The sequence below is a fragment of the Erpetoichthys calabaricus genome, chromosome 14, assembly GCF_900747795.2.
Source record: "Erpetoichthys calabaricus chromosome 14, fErpCal1.3, whole genome shotgun sequence".
Lineage (NCBI taxonomy): Eukaryota > Metazoa > Chordata > Cladistia > Polypteriformes > Polypteridae > Erpetoichthys > Erpetoichthys calabaricus.
This window is the reverse complement of record NC_041407.2, coordinates 92,342,764-92,364,466: the sequence shown is the minus strand read 5'-3', so window position 1 is coordinate 92,364,466 and position 21,703 is coordinate 92,342,764. Positions and strand designations below refer to the sequence as shown.

Below are 21,703 nucleotides of genomic sequence, written 5' to 3'. Positions count from 1 at the left end.
ACCTGTATGCCAGCGTGGCTGCAGAGGTAAAAGTCAAACTCGTATGGGTGAGTAATGTCTGTGTCCACTGTTGTTCCAGCAGGGATGTTTCCACTTCTTCCAACCTGTATATACACATAAACAAATATTGTGGCTTAAAGTTCATGTGACACAAACAAAGAATTCAAAAAGTGACAAGTTTATGTATACTGAATTCAACTACAAAAGAAAGCCTTTCCAAAACTGGATTGTTTGTGACATTAAGGTACAGAAGGGACTAATCAGGTCAACCCTAAAATTTCTTTTAGATTTCTAAATCTCATTTGGCACTATATACTATGAAGGCATTTACCTATAATGATTTTTACATTAAAAAAAGATATGTTATTGTAGTAGTAGTAGTAATTTCAATATTGTCACATGTACAGATTACAGTGACAGTTATGCAACATGTCAAATTAATATTCCTTAAATATTTAAATATCAATCACATGAATTAATCATTTGAAAAAATGTTTATATAGCAAGATGTTACAGGAAGATATATTTATTTATTTTTATACAATAAATATTAAAGTTTTTTTTACAGGTTTAAACTTTCATACATTGGGTATCAAAGGTCTATACAACCTTACTGATATTTTATCTTGTTTCAGAATAAGCTGAAATATATACACTGAAAGACAGATATATGCAAATAGTCTTTCTGCCCTAAACAAAACATGCTCTTATCTCATGTTAGTTAAAGGGACTGTGCAATCAGTAAAAGTGTGTAGATTTTTGATACCCACTAAACCATGGGATATTTTTAACTACTTGTGAGGGTTTTAGAGCAAGTGTGAATGATCTTCTGTCTTAAGTGAACTTTCTTCTGTTGGGCCAAATTGTAATATCATGCTTTATTTTTTTTTGGATTGTGATAAGGAATTAAACTATTCCAGCACCAGAAAAAAATTATTTCAGTTGGATGCATTAAATACAGTGAACACAGTGCTCTTTATATTATAGCATAAACAGGAATAATAAAGAAAAATGTGAAAAATGTATACTGTAATTGTAGTGGCTAGAACAGCTACCTTTCAAGCAGCTGGACCAAGTTCATTTCAAGGCTAGTATTAAAAATCCATCATAAACAGCAGATAACCAGTGTGACTAGGACACTGAACAATAAACCACCCATTTGCCCGTTCAGATAACACCTTTGAATAATTATGCGACTATAACTGATGCACTATAAAAACAATATTAAAATAGGATGAAATTATTTATCTTTGATGTTTTAAAATGTTGCTGTGCACTCTTTTTCAGAAGCACATTAATTACAGGATAGTCTATATAGATAAAGTCATTAGCATTAATGTATTGCTTTTCACACTTTTTAAAAGTTTGTTTTTTTAAAAGCTACTTTTAAAAAAAGTCTTTTTTTAAAAAGTACCTAACCAGCATTTCAAGGTATGCAGCTCTATGACCTAAAATGTTTGAAAACCAGTCAGGAATACTAAATATTTTTTTTAAAGCACAATGCATGAAAGTTGTATGAAATCTGACTTTAAATAAAAACATAAAATTAAAATAACACAAGTCAAAAACAGACTTCCTGAAGTTTTTTAATTAAAGAGACTGGCTGCTATGAAAAACTGTCAGTCGACCATCATTATATAAAGCACCATCAGCTGCGTACTGGATTAAAGAACACTTTACAGGTAAAAATCTTACATTACCATGAAAAACTTGAAAAAGTAGTATTACAATAAAAATGACAGACATAGGAAGGAACAAGGAAGTATACCTGGTACATTGTAAATGTCAACTCTGAAAAATGAGCTCAAATAGGTGCTACTGATGCCCATGTTTGGTCTGAGACTAAGTACCCTTGTATGTTATGGTGTAAGCCTGAAGTGAAATAAATGGTAACAAAAGTATAACTGTTTAATAGCCAAAATATGGTTTACTAGATATTCCTAAATTCTCTTCCTCCACTTGGTACTTCAGTTTATTTTAATAATCATTAATAACATGCAGAAGTATCAGTGATCTTATTCAAATCCCTAGAAAACACAAAATAGGGTGGTGTGGAAAAATCTGGAAGGAGAGAGAAAGAGAGCAAGCGATTTCTAATCTATCCTTTTAACCCTTACAATTGTCACGCATCCAAAGGGTGAACCTACAATGTCCTAAAGTAGAAGGTGGCATGGCTCTACCTAACTTTCAATTTTATTACTAGGCTGCAAATATGCAAACGACAAAAACCTGGACATTGGCACAAACAGATGAACACACACAAGCTTGGACTGCAATTGAAATAAAATCCTGCAGTACTTCTTTATATTCCTTGCTTTGTGTAACAGTAAATACAAGTTATCATCAATATACTAACAACCCAACTCTGTTTCCATATTCTGAGTGAAAGAAAGAATGTAGGAAGTACTTCAAGATAGAGAAGCTTTTATCTGTGGCACCTCTACACAATAACCACATTTTTTCACCCTCTCAAACTTAAAAACTGTCTAATGTTTGAAAAACGTACAGGATTAAATCGCTTAGAGACTTGTACATAGATAATGTTGTTCCACTATTTCCAATTTAGAAACTTCACGTAACAAAATCTGCCCAGTTTTCCTCACCTCCCACCTACTTCTGTTCCGGAAGAAATATTGATCAGTCTTGAGGACTCGAACAGCATTTCTATAATATATAAAAACATTTTAAAGTCCCTTCCTTTCAAAAATCAGAGTACAGAGGGAAAAGGATGTCTTACTCAACATTTCAGAAAAGGAGTAGAAGGCAGCCATGCACATAATTCACTCTAGCTTTATATGTGCAAAGCATACAATTATTCAGCTTAAAAGATTTTATTGAGCACATTTGTCTCATTTAAAATTGTCAAAAAAGTTTACATGGCAAGATCCAACCTGCAAATGTTGCAATCGAGCTCCAGCCTCATTGACCCATATATTTTGGGCGTGCACTAAATTTACATCATTCTGGACCAAAATCTTTAAATGCCTATCAGACAGCCTTGGTGTCACAATCACTCCTAATCCATTAACAGCTGTGTTTGGTGGGCTCCCAGGTGGGCTAGTGGAGGAGGACAAAAACTGTAATTGCTTTTACTTCACTATTAGCACGTAAACGTATCTTGCTCAACTGGAAGAATCCTACGCCAACTCTTTATGCTATATACTATGTGAAATTGGAAAAAAATCAAATTCTCACTTAGAGGATCTGTTCAAAACGTTTAAAACCTGGAAGGCTCTCATCAATAACATTTTAGAATAAGCATTTATATCGGGGAAAAGGATTCTCTTCCCTTTCTTCTACTCTTAACATTTTACTCTGACTGTTGGCCTTCCTCTCTTTCTCCTGAACTGAATTTGTTAACTGTTTACTTGTTTGTATGGAATGTTACTTGCTTTTAATAAATTTAATAAAAAACAGATAATAAAGTGCAACTCAGACTCACTCTCTCATTCCTGTCGGCGCAGAATAACCGTGTGTGGTGCCTTTTCTGCACAACTATGTAGGTGATACCTGGTTGGTATTCCTTCTCCAGGCTGATGCAAGCCTCCCTGATGGCAAGCAGCTCATAATATAAAACCTGTGAGGACAGTAGGTTAGCATTAGGGGGGAGAAAAAATACTGCGCTCTATACATTAAACTTCAATAAATCAGAATTATCTTGAAATAGATTCATCATCATCTATTTTGATTATTAGTTTCTTTAATGTTGCTCTGAAAAATCTTAGTTTTCATAAAGATATAAGAAAATATGACAACTAAAGGACATCCAGCCCAAGATAGCCCATTTCTAGAATAATGCCAAGTCTTCAAAGCTCTCTGTTTAAGTAAACAACAATCCAAACATTATTTGTTATGTATATCATCAGCAAGTGCTCTGCAAAGAAATACCTTCTAAACATTTTTTGAAGTTTACCCACATGTTGTTGTTGGAACCAATTATTAAACAGTAGGTTAGGTTACATTAGGTTGATTTTATAATCCCAGAGAGAAATTTCTTTGCAGCAGGAGAGTACAAAAACATAAGGCACTGTTAGATTAATACAAGAAAATAAGCCAAGACACAACATTTGGCTAACAGTGATATCAACAATACAAATACACAAGATTTCTACAAATAAGAATAGTTACCTTTAATGGTATGCAACAATACTGTAACTGCTGGGATCTACTTAACATACCCATCCACCCACCCACTGATTTATTTTCTGACGCCACTTAGTTCATATCAGGATTGTGCTCACCAAACATATTTCCTTCATACTTTTAGCAGTTGCAACCTAGTCCCATAAATCGTGGCTTGCTTAAACTGGAAGGAAACAACCCCCGTTACTCTTCATAAAAAGTCTTGCAGCTGTTCTTTGAATTTAATACAGTAGACCCCCTCGAAGTCGCGGTTCAGAGTTTGCGGCCTCAGTCCTTTTTTTTCCTTAGAAACTAACTAATAATTGTTAGTGGAAACCGCAAATATCCTCCGCAATTTTTATGGCTCTTTTCGTGGCAATACTGTACTGTAGAGAGAACCGCGGCATGGGATGGTGAAAGTAGCCAATAGAATTTGAAACTGCAACTCCCAGCAGTCCCTGCAGTGGATCCAATTGGTCTTCTGCTGAGGGTGCTGGGGCTGTTGAGGTCAAAGGGTGTCAGTGCAGGTTTTGAAAAGGGGGCCGATGACCAAAAGCAAAAAAAATGTTTTTGTAATTTGTGTTTCAAGTTCCTGTCTGTCTGCCTTCTGTTGGGTTACCTGTACTTATTCATTTTGTCCTGGATCGTTTTGTGCATCTGGATTGTCTGCCGTCTACCTGTGTACATGAGGACTGTAAGTGGATTCATGGCCATCCTGCAAAGAAAGGAGCGCTCTTGAACCCATCTTCACCATTTCAGGAACTACCGGTAGGACTATCTTTACATTCCCATTCAACGTGCAGATCTCTGGACTATCTATTTTCATCATTACATTTCATTCGTTGCCGTTTTTCATTAACTTTTTCATGATTTACTGTGTGCGTTTTGTTTGTGCTTTGTTGTATTTAATGTGTAATCGCCATAAGGGGAACAGAGGTGGTATCGTTTTCATTACATTCTTTATTTGCTGTTTCATAACCGGTTTAATCGATAACTAACTGCATACTGTGCTTGTGAAAGAGACATGTTTGTTTGAAGTGTTTAAATAAAGTTCCTGTCCCTACAATCTCCTGTGTTTCTGTGACCCAAGCTTGACACCCTGCAGCCGCACTAAGACTAGCTGCCAGCATCAGCACTTACCTCTGTGTGCTTGTGTGCAAGCCAGTTAAAGCAAAGTTGGCTCAGTGATTTACATACATGGCATCAGTTGCAGTTTGTACATATTGTTCCAGTAGTTTTTTTAAATACTTTTTACAGTTCATTAGCAGTGTGTAAAATGATCAGTGTTGCAGTAATTGTGATGCTCTTTGCATGAAAAAAAAGAGTGTTCCATCAAAATTTCACTTTTTTCTTTGTTAATTGTGACATTTACTTTAAGTGCAGCAAAAAAGTATTTGGCGTCCAGGGATGCATTAACCCCCAAGTATGTGGCAGTTTAAGGGTTAAAGCCCCAAGATGCAGCCAAAACGAGCTGACCGTCTAAGGCAATGAAAACGTGCTTGCATGAATTACAGTACATATAGCGGTAACATCTGTATTTTACATTCTAGCACTGCGGGAGACATAGCAGTACAGTATATAGGTTTACCTTTACATTCTTTATTTTTAGGTAATGTATTAAGCTGAGTTTGAAATTAAATTTAAGTGTTTTGGGGGCATATTTAGGGATTAAACTATGAAAATAGGCATTTTTTTTTTTAACCACGTCCAAAATTCGCGGTTTTTCACAATTCGCGGGTGCTCTAGGAACGTGACCCCCGCGAATTTTGGGGGTGTACTGTATAGTGCCTAAAGTCCTCATTGTAATCCAGAGACCAAAACTGCATGAAGTATTCTGAATGTAACCTGCTTTATCCAGTATAACCTCTCATGACTTGTACCGTACATAACATATATAACATATAGCATTAATAGTACTTTAGTCACTTATAAAAATTGTAAATTACTAGTTTACGTGGCTGTCCAGTGGCCTTATGTATAAACGGTGCGTATGCACAAAAATGTTGCATACTCCCGTTTCCACGCTCAAATCGCAATGTATAAAACCTAAACTTGGCGTAAAGCCACGCATATTTTCACAGTAGCTCAAACCCTGGTATACACAAGATCTCCGCTCAGTTTTGGAAACTGGTGGCACCCAGCGTCAAAGCAGTGCTTGTGCTCCAGTGTGATTTCCCTTTCTTTTTAGATCTACATCCCTGACGCGGCTTTATCACATACACTGAAGTTAACCGCATATTTTTCATTAGTTTAAGGCATCTGATTTTAATTAACCTGTAACAATATAATGGTCCACGGAATGGCCAAACTATTCCAAATACCATAACTGCTTTAGCGTTGTTACTCTCACTGCACCTTCTTCTTCTACTTTCAGCTGCTTCCATTAGGGGTTGCCACAGCGGATCATCTTTTTCCATATTACTCTCACTGCACCACTCGGAGCAGCCAATTGGAAAGAGAATTATCGGTATACAGAATCAAGCACACGCTGCCTCAGCCATTTGCTATTTGAACTGCTCTCATCTGACAAACGCTTCAGAGCTTTTCCTGTATGGACCTCGCGGTTCAGAAACAGTTTCATCCCAAGAACTATAAACGCACTCAATCAATCCATCAAGTGCTCCTTATAGAACTTTTTGTACTTACAAGTACAATTACCTCACTGTAAACTTGCGATAGTTATATTGCACAACCTGCGCCACTTTATAAAGCACATATTTACATATGTTGATGATATCAATTTTAATATGAAATGCAGTAAAATATGCTTATTACATTATACAGATAAAATGTTAACGTCATTTAAATAATCTATATTGTTAATAATTAAACATGTGAGGACACGGTGTTGCAGTGCTAGCGGCGAGCTGGCTCCCCGATTATTCCCGTCTCGCACTGTATTCTTGCTGGGGCTGGCGCGACACTGGAAAGATAGATGGATAGAATAATTAAACATGTGCTACAGAGATATTTCGGTGTTCCTTAAAAATTTTGAAGAATCTGCGTTCTAAGCCTACAGATGGCTTAACATTTTTTATAGAGCCAATTGTGTGGCGATTGGTTACATGGAGAGAGAAAAGGAAGGACAGGTATTGGAGGTTAGTACGTTTGAAAGAGACAGTACTGCTGTAATAAATTATTTTAATCGAAGGTCGCGCATGGCGCGGCACAGCGGCTCATCTTGCGTGAGGCAGTCTCTGGACAGGGCACCAGCTCGTCACTATCACTGCGCCACCATGTTCCCATGTTTAATAACATGCTTTAATTCCTATCATCATGAAAATGATATCAAGTATATATGTCAGTATTTTAATTATTCAGAGAGCTGTAATATCACAAATGCAATGGATTCTGTGTCCTGTCAGAGGAAGAGAAAGCCCGTTTAAGAAGCACGTAGTGATTCACACACATAGAGCACATAGAAGAACACATACAAAACAAAGCATTTAACGTACTACTTTAGTTACGATGGTATTTAAGAAACTAGTAAATGAAACGATTTAAAAATGAAGTTTACTAGTAGAATAAAGTTCTACTTTAATGACAAAATAAACTACGTGATTGAAGTGGAAATTTCGAGATTAAAGTTGGCATTTCAAGCTTTTTTCTCACTGTGTCCCTGTTTTTTTTTTTTCTTTTCCCTGTACCCTAATAAGCTTTCATATGACACTCAAGATGGTGGGCTACAACTCACCTTTTCACGGCGACTTTGATATCTGACCGCTTCTTTTTAAATTTCAGGCACTGTGCGACTTTGTGAAGTTTCTCCAACACTCTGTCACTCGATCAATTTCCTTTTGTTGATTATATCACTGTTTAAACCAAAAAATAGTACGTTTTTCCTTGCCTCCACTTGGTATTCTTCTATTTACCCCCGTGCTTTTGCCATTGTCTTCACAGAAGGCTGAGCTTAAGGGCTATTTATATTGATTTGCATATTCAAAGAGGCGTAATTCTGGGAGGAGTTGGGGTGGGACAGCAGGCACATGCGTTACTTTTCACGTTGACCGGGATTTATGCAGTGAAAGAACGTGGAAGTTGGCGTTCACACAGATTTATGCATCTGGATTTTTTTGTGCGTACGAAAGTTTCCGCTTTTGCCCGTACGCTATGTTATAGTGTGAATTCTATGCACAGCGTTATGCATGAGGCCCCAGGTCTTTTTCATAAGAATTACTTTCTAAATTCAGTAAACTAGGTAATATTTTAAGTATGGCATGATGACATTGTAATTAATGCTGAGGCCTAACTGAGCAAGTGGTCCTGGGTGTGAATACTATGCCACACCCAAATTTGAATAAGTGCATGAGTGGGCCCTAGAATGGCTTGATTCCTGCCTTACATCTGAAGCTGGTTGGATAATATTTGTGCCTCCGTGACCATGAATTGTATTGCACGGATGTAAAGATATTAAAAATTGTCAAATGTTAACAACAGAAAGATACAGCAGATCAATTTGAAATTCATCTAGATTTCTATGTTAGTATTTTTCTTACTATAGGGATATCAACTGATAAAAGTAATTTAGTGTGATCTACAAATTTTTCTAACTAGTAAGTCATTTACAGTATAAAAATTAAGTTGTGCAGTAGCCGTAGCACAGTTCCCCATTTGACATCTCCAAATGTGGAAAAAAATCCTTGCATCATAACACATTATTTTTGTAGTTTAGGCCAATTCTGTAAAATATGAGCACACCACACCATGACTCACACATTATGTAGTCTGATGATTAAAAGTAAAAAAAAAAAACATCTAATGCCGTGTTACTTGATTTTTGATTTTGCTTCCACCTAAAACTTCATCATCATATTTGTAAAACAGGAACTCTTCCTTTATTAACCTAAGCTAACACCTATGCTGCACATTTATTCAGTCTTTTCATTTATCTATGATACTATTTAAGGTCACTGAAGCTACTGGAGTGGTGCAGTAGTTAGCGCTGATACTCCAAAGTACCAGAAAACTGAATATGAATACCAGCCAGCCTATGTGGAGTATGAACAGTAATCAAAGCTTTGCATAGCTTTTGTTTGGGGTACCCCAGTGTTCCTTAAACATCCCAAAGACATGCAGACTGGCAGTAAATATGCTTCTGTAGGCTTTCTACCAACATTCAAAAACCTACATTAACTCTTTGAGGGCTGAATATTTTTTCCAAAAAAATGATGGTTTCACACAGAAATGAACATAAAACGTCTGTTGCTGAATGCTGTGGCTGCCAGTTTGCTAAGAATGAGTGGCAGGCTTGCTGCCAGGCTGTCTTTACGAGTCTGGGGCAGCAGCGGCAGTCACGGTCGCAGTGCATTACATTCTGATTGTTAAGTGGCAGTCCTCCCTGGCGAACATTGTCAGCACCACAACTAGTTGGGGACCAATCAGCTGAAGCTGGAACCTCACATTCGTTTTCAATCACTCCTATCAAAATCTGAGTCCGACAAGTCATAGTCCAGTTCAGAGATAATAGGCAATACGTCGTCCATGGAGTATTTTGCTTTTTGCATTTGCTTTGATTTCTCGGCAGATGTCACTGCCATTTTTGCCGTTGTGTGCGCCTTGCTACTCGCGTGAGCTCAGGGAGTCTTGGTCAAACCAATGAATCTAACTTTCCTTCTAGCAATGAGAGTCCAATGTAATGGTTGGTTTTGTCACAGTTTACATTTGATTACCATCGTCAACTCCTCCTTTTGACAAAAGTCGACATTAGCCCTGAAAGTTAAAGATTCAGCACTTACCTGTCTAAACTGTCCCTCAGATACTCCATCCCTGTAGAATATTATTCTGGTTGGCTTGTAGCGTGTAGACTTGTAGAACTGGATCAGCAGCTCACGCACCATAGAGGCCAGATCCTGAATGATCTCCTGCCGGGGGCGCTGTACTCGTACCGTGGCACAGTAGCGACTAGGATGAGCATCCATACTCCCCACTACCTTTAAGACAATAAGCAGAATTAAGTGATCTTACTGATTCCAAGAGATTGTTTGCAATGCTTATGGGGAAAAAAAAATTAATGTATCTAAAAGTGGCATGCTTACTGCAGCAATTGATGGCTTCTTTCCGTCTCCTGCAGGGGGATGAGTTACGTCTGCCCCTAAGAAGATAACTGGTTGCTGAAACACAGAGGGGCTGTGGAAAGGTGACCAGGATAGATTAAACGTTAAGAGAGGTCAGCAAATTTGCTCACTATAACCATTAAACCATGTGCAAACTTTTAAATTGTTGGTTTTCAATAGACCATTTAAGCTTGCCAACAATATAAAAGTAAACTTAATTTAAAATTTTAGAATCATCAAATTATTCAAGGTTCATAAAACACCTAAATCATGCAGTATAAGTAACAGACAAAAAAATTACTATTAAGCACTCTCACCGTTGGTGTGGTACCAGGATGTTATTAATCCCACCCAGTTTGACATTGATTTTCAGGCAGAGGTTAGACAGTGTCTGTGGGGAGGTCTTCACAACATTCTTCACCTGAACACACTGAGTGGCCATTCCTAGCAATGTGTCCCCCACCCGCTTAACCTCCGCTGGTTAGTGAAATAAATAAATAAAAAAAAAAGATGGTAGCAGTTGGTACAGAGTAAGATGAAGAACAGAAGCAGGAGAGTTTTAGCTGGCCAACACATACCATACACAGGTGTCTTGCCAGGCAGGATGACAATGATGAGCTGCAGCCCTGAGTAGGTGTTTTTCAGATGGCGGAACATGGGCTCCACACTGTCAGCACCTTGTGCATATTTGCAGAAGCAAGGCTGTCCCTGGATAGGCATGCCTGCATCCTTTGAGATCTTACGCAGCTGGTCTGTGAAGCCCCTGAAAAGATAAAGGTGGAAAGAGAAGGAACCATATTTAGTGGCGTGTATATCTCATCATTAACAGATAAAATTGGCATATGGTGTTCTCATCCTAGCTGTCTTTCTTGTAGTGCTTATCACACAGATTGATTAAGGAAAATAATCTCATAGCAGATGAGAGAGGGGTCATTGTGAATTTCAGATGGTAATTTTCATGTATCACATTTACATTGGCCATTTTACTGGACGATTTCTCAATAAATATCACTCAGGGCATTTCAGCTTAGATGACAAGGGTCTGGCTATGTTGTAATGTCTAGATGAAGCCTGCAACACAGATTCATGTTGCACCTGCCAGTTCCAAAACTCTACCCCATCCATCATCAAACATGCTTAATGCAATTCAGGGTTGCAGGAAGCATGTCATATACATGTGCAAATGTAATATTTCTGTGAGTTATTATTTCAAATGTCAATTGACCATTTTTGTCCCTTCTTTCCTAAAGCTAACCTGTTGTGAACAGTATCAAACATTATACAAATAAAGTTTCACCATCCTCATCACTGAAAAACATTAATGGGTCTTGTGATTTGTAATTATTAAAAAGGACAGTTGAAGAATTCTCAGCTAAAAGTAAGTGGTGGCAAATACTATACTAAAGGACCATGCAAAGCCTTTATTACAGGGAAATGAAACTGTAAAACATTATAAATGACACAGTAGTAGCATTTAACTTACCACCACAAAAAATAACATTTGGCAAAGAAACGAACAAAATTCACAAGTTATTTACCGGACAGATTTTTTAAAGAAAATTGAAACTTGCATTCTAAGCCTAAAGTGTTGAGTAAAAGAACAAGATGGTTCAGACTTACTTCAGAATCTCCTCCCGACACTGTCTCTGTGTGGCAAAACAGGCAATAGCCCACATTTTAATCTCAACTCCTGTGTGAAACTGCTTCCCTCTCATGTCCCACACACCATGACTGGGTGTGGCCACTGTTCGATTCTGAAAGTTGAAATTAAGGTTGGTGCACTGCTGTAAGGTCAAACTGAAGCACATCAAAACAAACAAGTTTGTTTGCATGCAGCATACTAGATACAAATGTTCACTGTCCTGTTTTCCAAAACAGATATTAAAGTTAAGGAATTTAAAAACTGATCAATCTCCTATATGGTAACAATTATAGCAATTTTGTAAAGTAAGGAAACTGCCTTATACATAAATCCACAGATTTAATAAAAGGTGCACAAAAAATGTGTTCGCCTGTTCAGTCATGTCCCTCCCACTGCACTATAACCTCTTTCTTCAACTTCCTACATTAGCTACCATGGATTCACTTTGTATGCCCATGAAGTAAGATTATTTATGCCAGCAAAAATAAAGACAGAAACTCTTGTCTGTGGATTTAGACACACAGTTTCAGATCTGTGGTGTAGTGTTCATGGAGTGCCATTTTACATAATGCAGTTCTCGTTCTTAAAGCACTGGCTTTTTCCCTTCTCACTCACTGATTACTTAACTCTTAAAAGCAGTCCTTCAGAATTGTGGCACATTTAATGTTAAAACACCGCTCTAAATTAAAGCACTTGATAATACAACTTCATTCTACATTACTCTAGAACTTCTCTCTAAATCATGAAATGAACAACTTTTATTAACATTCCTAAGAATCTGGGAGTAATGTTTCTTCACACAGTGTAGTACATCTGTTAGACTGTTTGTGTACTCTCCCTGTCTATTGCTCCAGCACTCCTCTTTAAATCACAAAGCACTCCATATTTACTTGTGGTTTTCCAGCACTGTGGGTCATCTCATTTTAGAGAGCATACTTTATATACGGCAGCTGTCTTGCTTATAAATAAAATGCTTGGTCTATCCCCACTTCCCTGTCACTCCAGTGCTCTTGAACTTGTGAAGTACTCTACATTTAACTCAATATTTTCTGAAAGGGATCGTGTGTGGCTCTCCTAAATATACTAAACATAAAAATATATGGGAACCTTACCAACATGTTATATAGGCTAAAATACCCCTAGATCTAGTTGTACGAGAGGCCAAGAACACCTTGCATCTTGTCACAGTGCTATAAAGATTGCAAACACTTCACTTTAGTTTTTCCTAACCTGCTTCACACTTTAAGATATACAGACTTTCGTTATATGGTTAAGTGTAACCATTGCTTTTCTTTTCTAGACATATTGTCTTATCAAAATATTAGATATCTTTTGTTTTTCATTTTGCTTTTTTTCTTTTTGCCTTCAACCATGAAGAATGGCAACATAAGACAAGAGAAATAAAATAGGGTTATGTGAAAAAGTTATTGAAGCACAGGGAGCAAGTCTAGGGGGATCATGTGAGAACAGTGCATTCAATAGCTTAGAAAAGAAAGCATAAAGTGTTAAAAAATGTAAAAGAAGTGCTGCTTAAACACTTTGGAATGCACAATGTGCAGTGTAGAGGGAACAGATATTTCTATTACACAAAATTGACAAACTGAGAAAGTTGGTTTATCCATGAGTGAAGCAGGTAAAGGCAATTAAATAGTAATAAGAACTTGTAGCCAAGAGCAAAACATGTGGAACAAGTGACTATAAGCATGCAAGCACTAAATAATTATTCTATTCCATGTTAAAAGGAAGTGCCACTGTATGTACATACCAAGCTAGCTCTTAGCATATAAGGCTGCTAGAAAAGTACTGAGAACTAGAGTCCCCTACTTCAGCCCTAAGTGGAAAAACTAAAAAGGATCTACAGCTATACACACACACTTGTGACGTTTAGTAGCTTAAGTGTTTTTCACACGCACACACACATGCCAAAAAAAAAAAAAATCACACTCAGAATCATCATGATTTAAAAGAAGGGTACCATAAAGTATTCTGTGCTCACCCTGCCCCCGTACTGTAGCATGGGCGCAGGTAACACGCGCCCAGTAACATGGGCCATTTCATCCCGAACTTTGAACTGGAATTCCTGAACAAAAGGATCATCATCGTAATTGGCACTCCTGACCTGAAGAAAAGGAGAATAATTATTTAAAAAAAAAAAAAAAACCCAATGATGAAAATAAATTAGCAGTCCTACCCAGACAGACAGACGCACAAGGCAAAATACATGCTAATGAAACCACGCTCTAAATATCATTCTCCTATCTCACCAGTCTACTGATTTCTTCCTGCCGGTCAGGAGCTGATCGAGCAGTTGCCTTTATCATGGTAGAGGTCTGATTATCTGTAAGTTTCTTGATACACCGCTGTCCAGCTACAATATTACACACCTGCAGGATAAAAATTCTATTAGATTGATTTCTTCTTTAGGACTACAGCAGATTCTTTATGGAAAGTGTCTTACCTCCAAGGGAAGGTATGTGTGTTTCTGTTCCTGCCCCACCTGTAGGCAAGGCAGGTGTGGGTATTTCAGCTGTAGACTGTATTTCTCCCGGAAATACTGGGCCACAGTGCGTTCTACTGTCTGTCCACTCTCTAGCTGCAGAGGAAACCTGGAAAGGAATTTCAGCTAATGAGTTTAAACTTTGTCTACTGCATTAAATGGCAAGAATAGAATGAGAAAAAATATTTTAAATATAAACATCCAGAATAAATACTACTCACGTTTGGTGACTGGCAGGCCTTCGGGTAACATTGCACACTCGATATTTCCTCCTCATGGTTCCACAATGCGTCACCTCAACCTTCAGACCTGACGAGAAATAGATTATAAACATAAATTGAAGGCTAAATATTAGAATATTTAAATATTAACAATTATTAAATAATAATTATTCACAGCATGGTGCAACCTACTTTCTTCTCTGTTGCACAGCACATTTAAGCAAAACCCTGCTGCTGCAACCATACAGACACATACCTTTTATCTCTTTGGTGAATTTGACGCGGTGAGAATCAGTGAGAGGCCTTGGCTGCTCATCGATGTTATGAATATCCAGCACTTCACACATGAACTGGATCACAGGCTGTGCTTTGTAGAATGCAGTTGCAGATACTAGAAAGAGCAAAACAGTCCAAAATACAGAATAAATTATTCAAATAAGAATCATAAAACATGATCATGGAACTCCTGGCCTTGGGTATCTTATATAGGATACAGTTAACTTAAGTGTAAAACTTCAAATAATTATTTTTAACCTATTAAACCCATGAAAGATTTAGCACCATCATGTATGCTCATGCAGTTGTTAATGTAATTGGCTGATGAGTAGCCTTGTGGCCCGAGGATAAAAACTGCTGTTGAATCTGATGGTACAACTACTAATGACGTTGTACCTTTGTACGTTGTTTAAGGCACTGTCTATAAATGCAAAATATGAAAAGAATGGCATAAACAGCAAAAAGGACATTTAGAGCAAATTCCTTTACTGAATACACTGGAACAAAGTATTTACATTTATATTGACTTATATGGCTAATGCCATTACCAAAAGCAACATATAAAATATGACATACAATTGGTTACATTTATTTTGTTTTGTACAGTTAGAGCACTTGCAGGTGAAATGACTTGCTCATAGTCGTCGAGTGTCAGTAGTGGGGTTTGAATCCACAACCTCAGGCTTTGAATCTCAGGATAATAACCACTACGCCACACTGCCTGCCTACTGTCTATAAAAACTATAATCAGTGTCAATATCTATTTAAACAATAGTAGTAGGAGTGTATTTTATTAATTTAGTTTTGGAAGGAGGTTATTTTAAATCTAGAAGCACCTCTCAGCTTACTGGAAATCCACAAATGACATCACCCTACATGGAACATTTGTAAGATCTGTGGTGGGCTAACCTTTTGTCTCAGTGTGGGTGATAGTTCAGCATCTAGGATTACAGTCCTGCTGTTAAGTATGGCCATAATAAACCAGGGCTTGCCCCTTTTTAAAGGAAGTGGTATCAGCATGCCATAAGGAAGAAAGGGATATTGTATTAACTTGCGTGTTTTATTTTTAATGTAAAAGGATAAATGTAACTTTAATTTGCTAAACAACTACACCCTGATGCTGCTCTACCATTTGCAACAACCTCATTATTTTGTTTTAAATGTGTTTTTCTTGACACCGGATTTCTGAGTTAGTTCATAAAACACTAACAAGGTATATAAAGAGAAAGACAGACATCAATGCCTACAAACATTTCTAAAGATAGGAGAATGATTGTGAAATGAGTGGGTGTATTGTACATTTGACTTGCTGAATTTATTAACACACAAATGTCAGAAAGCACTCTGCAGTGTCAGAAGATAAGTGCGCTTATAATTACAGAGACAAACTAAATAACTAGGAAATAATTTATCTGTAGGACCTACAGTGGGGCAAAAAAGTATTTAGTCAGCCACCAATTGTGCAAGTTCTCCCACTTAAAAAGATGAGAGAGGCCTATAATTTTCATCATAGGTATACCTCAACTATGAGAGACAAAATGAGAAAAAAAATCCAGAAAATCACATTGTCTGATTTTTGAAGAATTTATTTGCAAATTATGGTGGAAAAAAAGTATTTGGTCAACAAAAAAAGTTCATCTCAATACTTTGTTATATACCCTTTGTTGGCAATGACAGAGGTCAAACGTTTTCTGTAAGTCTTCACAAGGTTTTCACACACTGTTGCTGGTATTTTGGCCCATTCCTCCATGCAGATCTCCTCTAGAGCAGTGATGTTTTGGGGCTGTCGCTGGGCAACACGGACTTTCAACTCCCTCCAAAGATTTTCTATGGGGTTGAGATCTGGAGACTGGCTAGGCCACTCCAGGACCTTGAAATGCTTCTTACGAAGCCACTCCTTCATTACCCGGGTGGTGTGTTTGGGATCATTGTCATGCTGAAAGACCCAGCCACGTTTCATCTTCAATGCCCTTGCTGATGGAAGGAGGTTTTCACTCAAAATCTGACGATACATGGCCCCATTCATTCTTTCCTTTACACGGGTCAGTCGTCCTGGTCCTTTTGCAGAAAAACAGCCCCAAAGCATGATGTTTCCACCCCCAAGCGTTACAGTAGGTATGGTGTTCTTTGGATGCAACTCAGCATTCTTTCTCCTCCACTCACAACGAGTAGAGTTTTTACCAAAAAGTTCTATTTTGGTTTCATCTGACCATATGACATTCTCCCAGTCCTCTTCTGGATCATCCAAATGCTCTCTAGCAAACTTCAGACGGGCCTGGCTTAAGCAGGGGGACACGTCTGGCACTGCAGGATTTGAGTCCCTGGTGGCGTAGTGTGTTTTTGATGGTAGCCTTTATTGCTTTGGTTCCAGCTCTCTGCAGGTCATTCGCTAGGTCCCCCTGTGTGGTTCTGGGATTTTTGCTCACCGTTCTTGTGATCATTTTGACCCCACGGGGTGAGATCTTACATGGAGCCCCAGATCGAGGGAGATTATCAGTGGTCTTGTATGTCTTCCATTTTCTAATAATTGCTCCCACAGTTGATTTCTTCACACCAAGCTGCTTACCTATTGCAGATTCAGTTTTCCCAGCCTGGTGCAGGTCTACAATTTTGTTTCTGGTGTCCTTTGACAGCTCTTTGGTCTTGGCCATAGTGGAGTTTGGAGTGTGACTGTTTGAGGTTGTGGACAGGTGTCTTTTATATTAATAACGAGTTCAAACAGGTGCCATTCATACAGGTAACGAGTGGAGGACAGAGGAGCCTCTTACAGAAGAAGTTACAGGTCTGTGAGAGCCAGAAATCTTGCTTGTTTGTAGGTAACCAAATACTTATTTTCCACCATAATTTGCAAATAAATTCTTTAAAAATCAGACAATGTGATTTTCTGGATTTTTTTTTTTCACACTTTGTCTCTCATAGTTGAGGTATACCTATGATGAAAATTACAGGCCTCTCTCATCTTTTTAAGTGGGAGAACTTGCACAATTGGTGGCTGACTAAATACTTTTTTGCCCCACTGTATATATTTATAATCATTTACCGGATAGTATGATCCATAATCTATCAGAATCACCATTTAAATTCCACAATTCACACATGCTGTTTTATTATAGTTCCTCCCACTAGTGCCACTGATGCAGCCATCCATGCAGAATTATTTTTTACCATATGAACTAACAATTAGTAATGGCCACTTGTAGCGGGGCCACATAGTGTTAAATGTCAGTTCTGAGTGCGTCTCGTTTCATTGTCCCGTTTACTGTTTGTGCATCAGTTTATGCCGTCCCCGTAACAAGGGGGACGGATGATGGAAGGAGACCACAGCCGCCAACCTGGAAAACACCTGTTTTCAATCAATCAATCCCAGCCGTCACAGGACTATATAAGCCATCAGGAGGAGAAGAGGAGAGAAGGAGATTTTGTTTCAACATTACGACCACGAGCAACCTGTACCTGTTTTCCATATTGCGCTTATCCATCCAGTTTGTTTTCCATCTGCCGGATTTATTTCAAGGACCTCACCACGAGATACCCCGGGGTAGGACTTAATCATCCACCACATACACGAGGATTCACGGTGAGGCTGTTCCATTTTTTTTTTCCGGGGAGAATCAAACAACTCTATCACTAATTCAGTCATCCGCTTTCAGGACATTTTCTTTATTACCGGACTCACGTACTCATTCATTTTCAGTTTATCAGTCATTGTCGTTTTCGTGTTGTGTGTTTATTTGTTACAGGGACAAGGGAGGGTTTTTGTTGTATATATTTATATATGTTTGGTGGTGTTTTGTTATTGCTGGGGTGGAGGGATATTTGTAGTATTTATATGTTTCTATTTTTATATTTCATTTCATTTAATACATATAATCTGTTTAATTTTACATCCTGTTTGTGTACTTATATTTTTCACCGTCGATTGTGGGGAAAAGTTCAAATGGTAAGTAGTACGGCTTGATAGTTAGATTATTTCTCAGTTAATTATCCAGGCCACTGGTCTTGGAGGTGTAGCTGCCGGCTGGGTAAAAGGGGTCGGCCGTTACACACTAATAATGCCCACACTAGGGCCTACTATTGGCCAATATACACATTAAAGCTCTTCATATGAAACCTGCATCATTTTATACATTTTACCTTTTTATTGTAGAATGCTAGTTTGTGCATATTTGTTAAAAGAGGTTAAGCTGCAAGTGGATATTGGGTATCCATAGGTTTAGTTTCTACAAATTCAAACCAGATGCAGCTTTTACTTTTCTATGTGAACTCTGACTATAAGTATACTTAATATATGTTTCTGACTTTCTGTGCAATGTTATAGGTATCCCTTTGCTAGGAAAACTGCATAAATAAAAATTAAATTGAACTGAAAAATTTTGGATTGTAGAGATTACAGGCCATGTATCTTGTACTTGCCTTAGGATTAAATGGACTCATGGTAATGATACCATTTCCCAGTCAATGTAAACCAAGATCTTTAAATGTGCTGCTAAAATGAATGCAATGTACTGTTTTTATTTTTCTGATGAAATTTTACAATGTAGTAATGAAGCCAAAGGTTTAAATCTGCAATATCTGGTTTTAACCACTATACAGATACGACACATGAAATTACCTAACAAAAAAGATTTAGACCTTCTGTCATGACATTTAAGTTATATGTTCATATCACAATTAGCATGTAGTTATTTTTTCAGAAACTCTACTTTCACCCAGAGTAACAACTAATCTCCATGTCTATGAAAGTGCACTGTTACATAAACATTAATGTGCCTTTCAGTGTTGGGAATAGAGAATGAATGACACAGTTATATGTGAGTAAATGGTTCCTGAGGTAGCTTGAGATCATCCACACTTACCGTCAATATTCAACATCATCTTCCACATCGCAGGCCTCACTGACTGGTGAAAGCCAAACCACACTTCCCGGCCCCCGCCAAGAGGATGGTCATAGCCCTCTGGTGCTGAGAAGAAGGAGCGCCCTACTGGTGTGTACCTAGTGAAACCAACAGCCAGATGAGTGCCATGCATCACTGAAATTAGTCCACTGCTTTTCTTTCCAGAATTTCATTCAGTCACTTACTTCATTGAAGGGAGATGTCTGAGCACCACATCCACTGCATGTACTGGATTGGTGCTTATTGGTTTATCAAGTTCCAGGGGCTCTGGCATACTCCGGCCTGTCAGCACTTCATGAAGCAGATGCCAGCTAACCCGCGACACAAACTTGATGGTCACCTTAAAAGGACGGTCTTTTCCTCCCTCGCCAGGAAGTGTGACATCCAGATCCACCTGAAACAGATATCAAGCAAGTATTATAGAGTACAAACATCAATGAAATAAAAACCTAAAAAATCTTAATCTTCATTTTGCTTACTCCTGCAGCTGCCACAGGAAGAGGGTTTGCAGTGTATAGGCTCCTCTTCCCATCATACACTGGTTTTCTGTCACCAAAAATGGTTACTTTAAAGTGCTGGACCATAGAATCAACCACTTCTCTGCAGCCAAGAGAAAGATAGGATTATTTGGTAACCAAAACTAAATGAGCTTCAGCTTCAAACAATCTATTTTAACAATTAACAAACAAAAGGAACCACAAATGACAAATGTCAGGATTCATTGATGAAAATAATTAACATAAAGGAAACTTTCACAAAAGTTTGAGGGGTGTATGAAATGCCACAGCCATTAACACAATATGCTTGCAGAACTTGCTAGAGCAAACCTTGGCAATTTGGTTCTAAGAAGCAGGGCAAACATAAATTAAAAACAGGCATCTGTTCTAAGCAATAATCTACCATATTCAGCTAATGCATACATTGGAGACTCAATACTGTTTTTATATAGATCTGATTTTTTTTGTGGAGCAGATTCCAACACTGCAGGAAGAACCCATAGTAATGGCAGTGCCCAGTACAAGCCAAAAAGTAGACCAACTCCGGAAAAACAGCGATACCTGTTCACACGTCGAGGACATTTCTCAGGCTTGATGTCAACCTCATAAAGGTAGACATCAATCTTTGGGATCTCCACCTGGAAGCAGTTGGCCAACAGCTTGATGGGTTTCCCCATGGTGCCATAGCCTGGACGTCTCGGCACGGAGAAGAGGGGCTGGGCCCCGACGGCTCCTGATGGGGAAATTGGAAAAATAAATGACAAATTCTCAAGATATGTTAGACAGCAGAGTGATAAAGTGAAAGAAATTAATTTGGGCATATTTCACATTCCCAGACAGGTTAGAATGTCCAATTGAGTGTGTGACAAAAGGGTATAGACATTGAACAAACTCAGCAGCAAGAACAATTCTACTAGTGAAGGACAGAGGTCCCCTTGTCAAACAGATATGTACGCAGATTAAAAGAAACATGTCAGTCATAGTGTGCAAGACATGACCTGTCAAAGCCTGATTATGTTACAGTTAAAATTCCAAAAAACACTATTGTGATTCAGTGCACATTTCATAAACAGAATTATCTACAGCACAACCAGAGACATTAAACTCTTATTGTCTCATCACTATGTCAATACTATGTGACCAATATGGTAGCTAAATCACTTTCTTATTAATCGTTAGTACAGTTTTTGTGGTGTGTGTCACTATCAATCTGTAGTTTACATGTTCTCCCCAAAGTTGTTTGCAGGGTTGGTTCCAGTTTTGCCCCAAATGCTGCCGGGATAAGGTCTAGGTTCTTTTCACCCTAAAATTGGATTAAATGGGCTTCACAGATATATTTCTGCTCTTCAAATTTTTAGATTAGTTTTACACCACTTTTGAAGTATTTAGATGAATGCTTTTATTGCAGTAACAATCCTGAACTGAATGTTATGTAACGTTTGAACGTGATTTAAATGCATGTAGTAATACAGTAAATGACAGTATTCAACCTTAGGGGTA

At 38.0% G+C, this 21,703-nt stretch overlaps 1 protein-coding gene across 2 annotated transcripts in view; it reads right to left on the bottom strand.

The window, feature by feature from the left end:
* The window catches only part of LOC114665166 (protein argonaute-3), a 53,067-nt gene that overhangs the window by 9,185 nt on the left and 22,179 nt on the right, over positions 1–21,703 (bottom strand). Inside the window, exons 2-17 of one of the 2 annotated variants that reach the window (XM_028819585.2) lie at positions 20,765–20,936; positions 20,186–20,306; positions 19,892–20,100; positions 19,668–19,804; positions 14,792–14,926; positions 14,536–14,623; positions 14,276–14,423; positions 14,082–14,201; positions 13,793–13,936; positions 11,796–11,929; positions 10,754–10,938; positions 10,493–10,652; positions 10,158–10,248; positions 9,858–10,052; positions 3,443–3,577; positions 3–104 (exon numbers count right to left, since the gene is read on the bottom strand). In XM_028819585.2, the coding sequence (XP_028675418.1) occupies positions 3–104; positions 3,443–3,577; positions 9,858–10,052; positions 10,158–10,248; positions 10,493–10,652; positions 10,754–10,938; positions 11,796–11,929; positions 13,793–13,936; positions 14,082–14,201; positions 14,276–14,423; positions 14,536–14,623; positions 14,792–14,926; positions 19,668–19,804; positions 19,892–20,100; positions 20,186–20,306; positions 20,765–20,936 (2,276 nt within the window). The remainder of the gene's footprint in view (positions 1–2; positions 105–3,442; positions 3,578–9,857; positions 10,053–10,157; positions 10,249–10,492; positions 10,653–10,753; positions 10,939–11,795; positions 11,930–13,792; positions 13,937–14,081; positions 14,202–14,275; positions 14,424–14,535; positions 14,624–14,791; positions 14,927–19,667; positions 19,805–19,891; positions 20,101–20,185; positions 20,307–20,764; positions 20,937–21,703) is intronic. The other variant, XM_028819586.2, reaches the window with a different exon arrangement.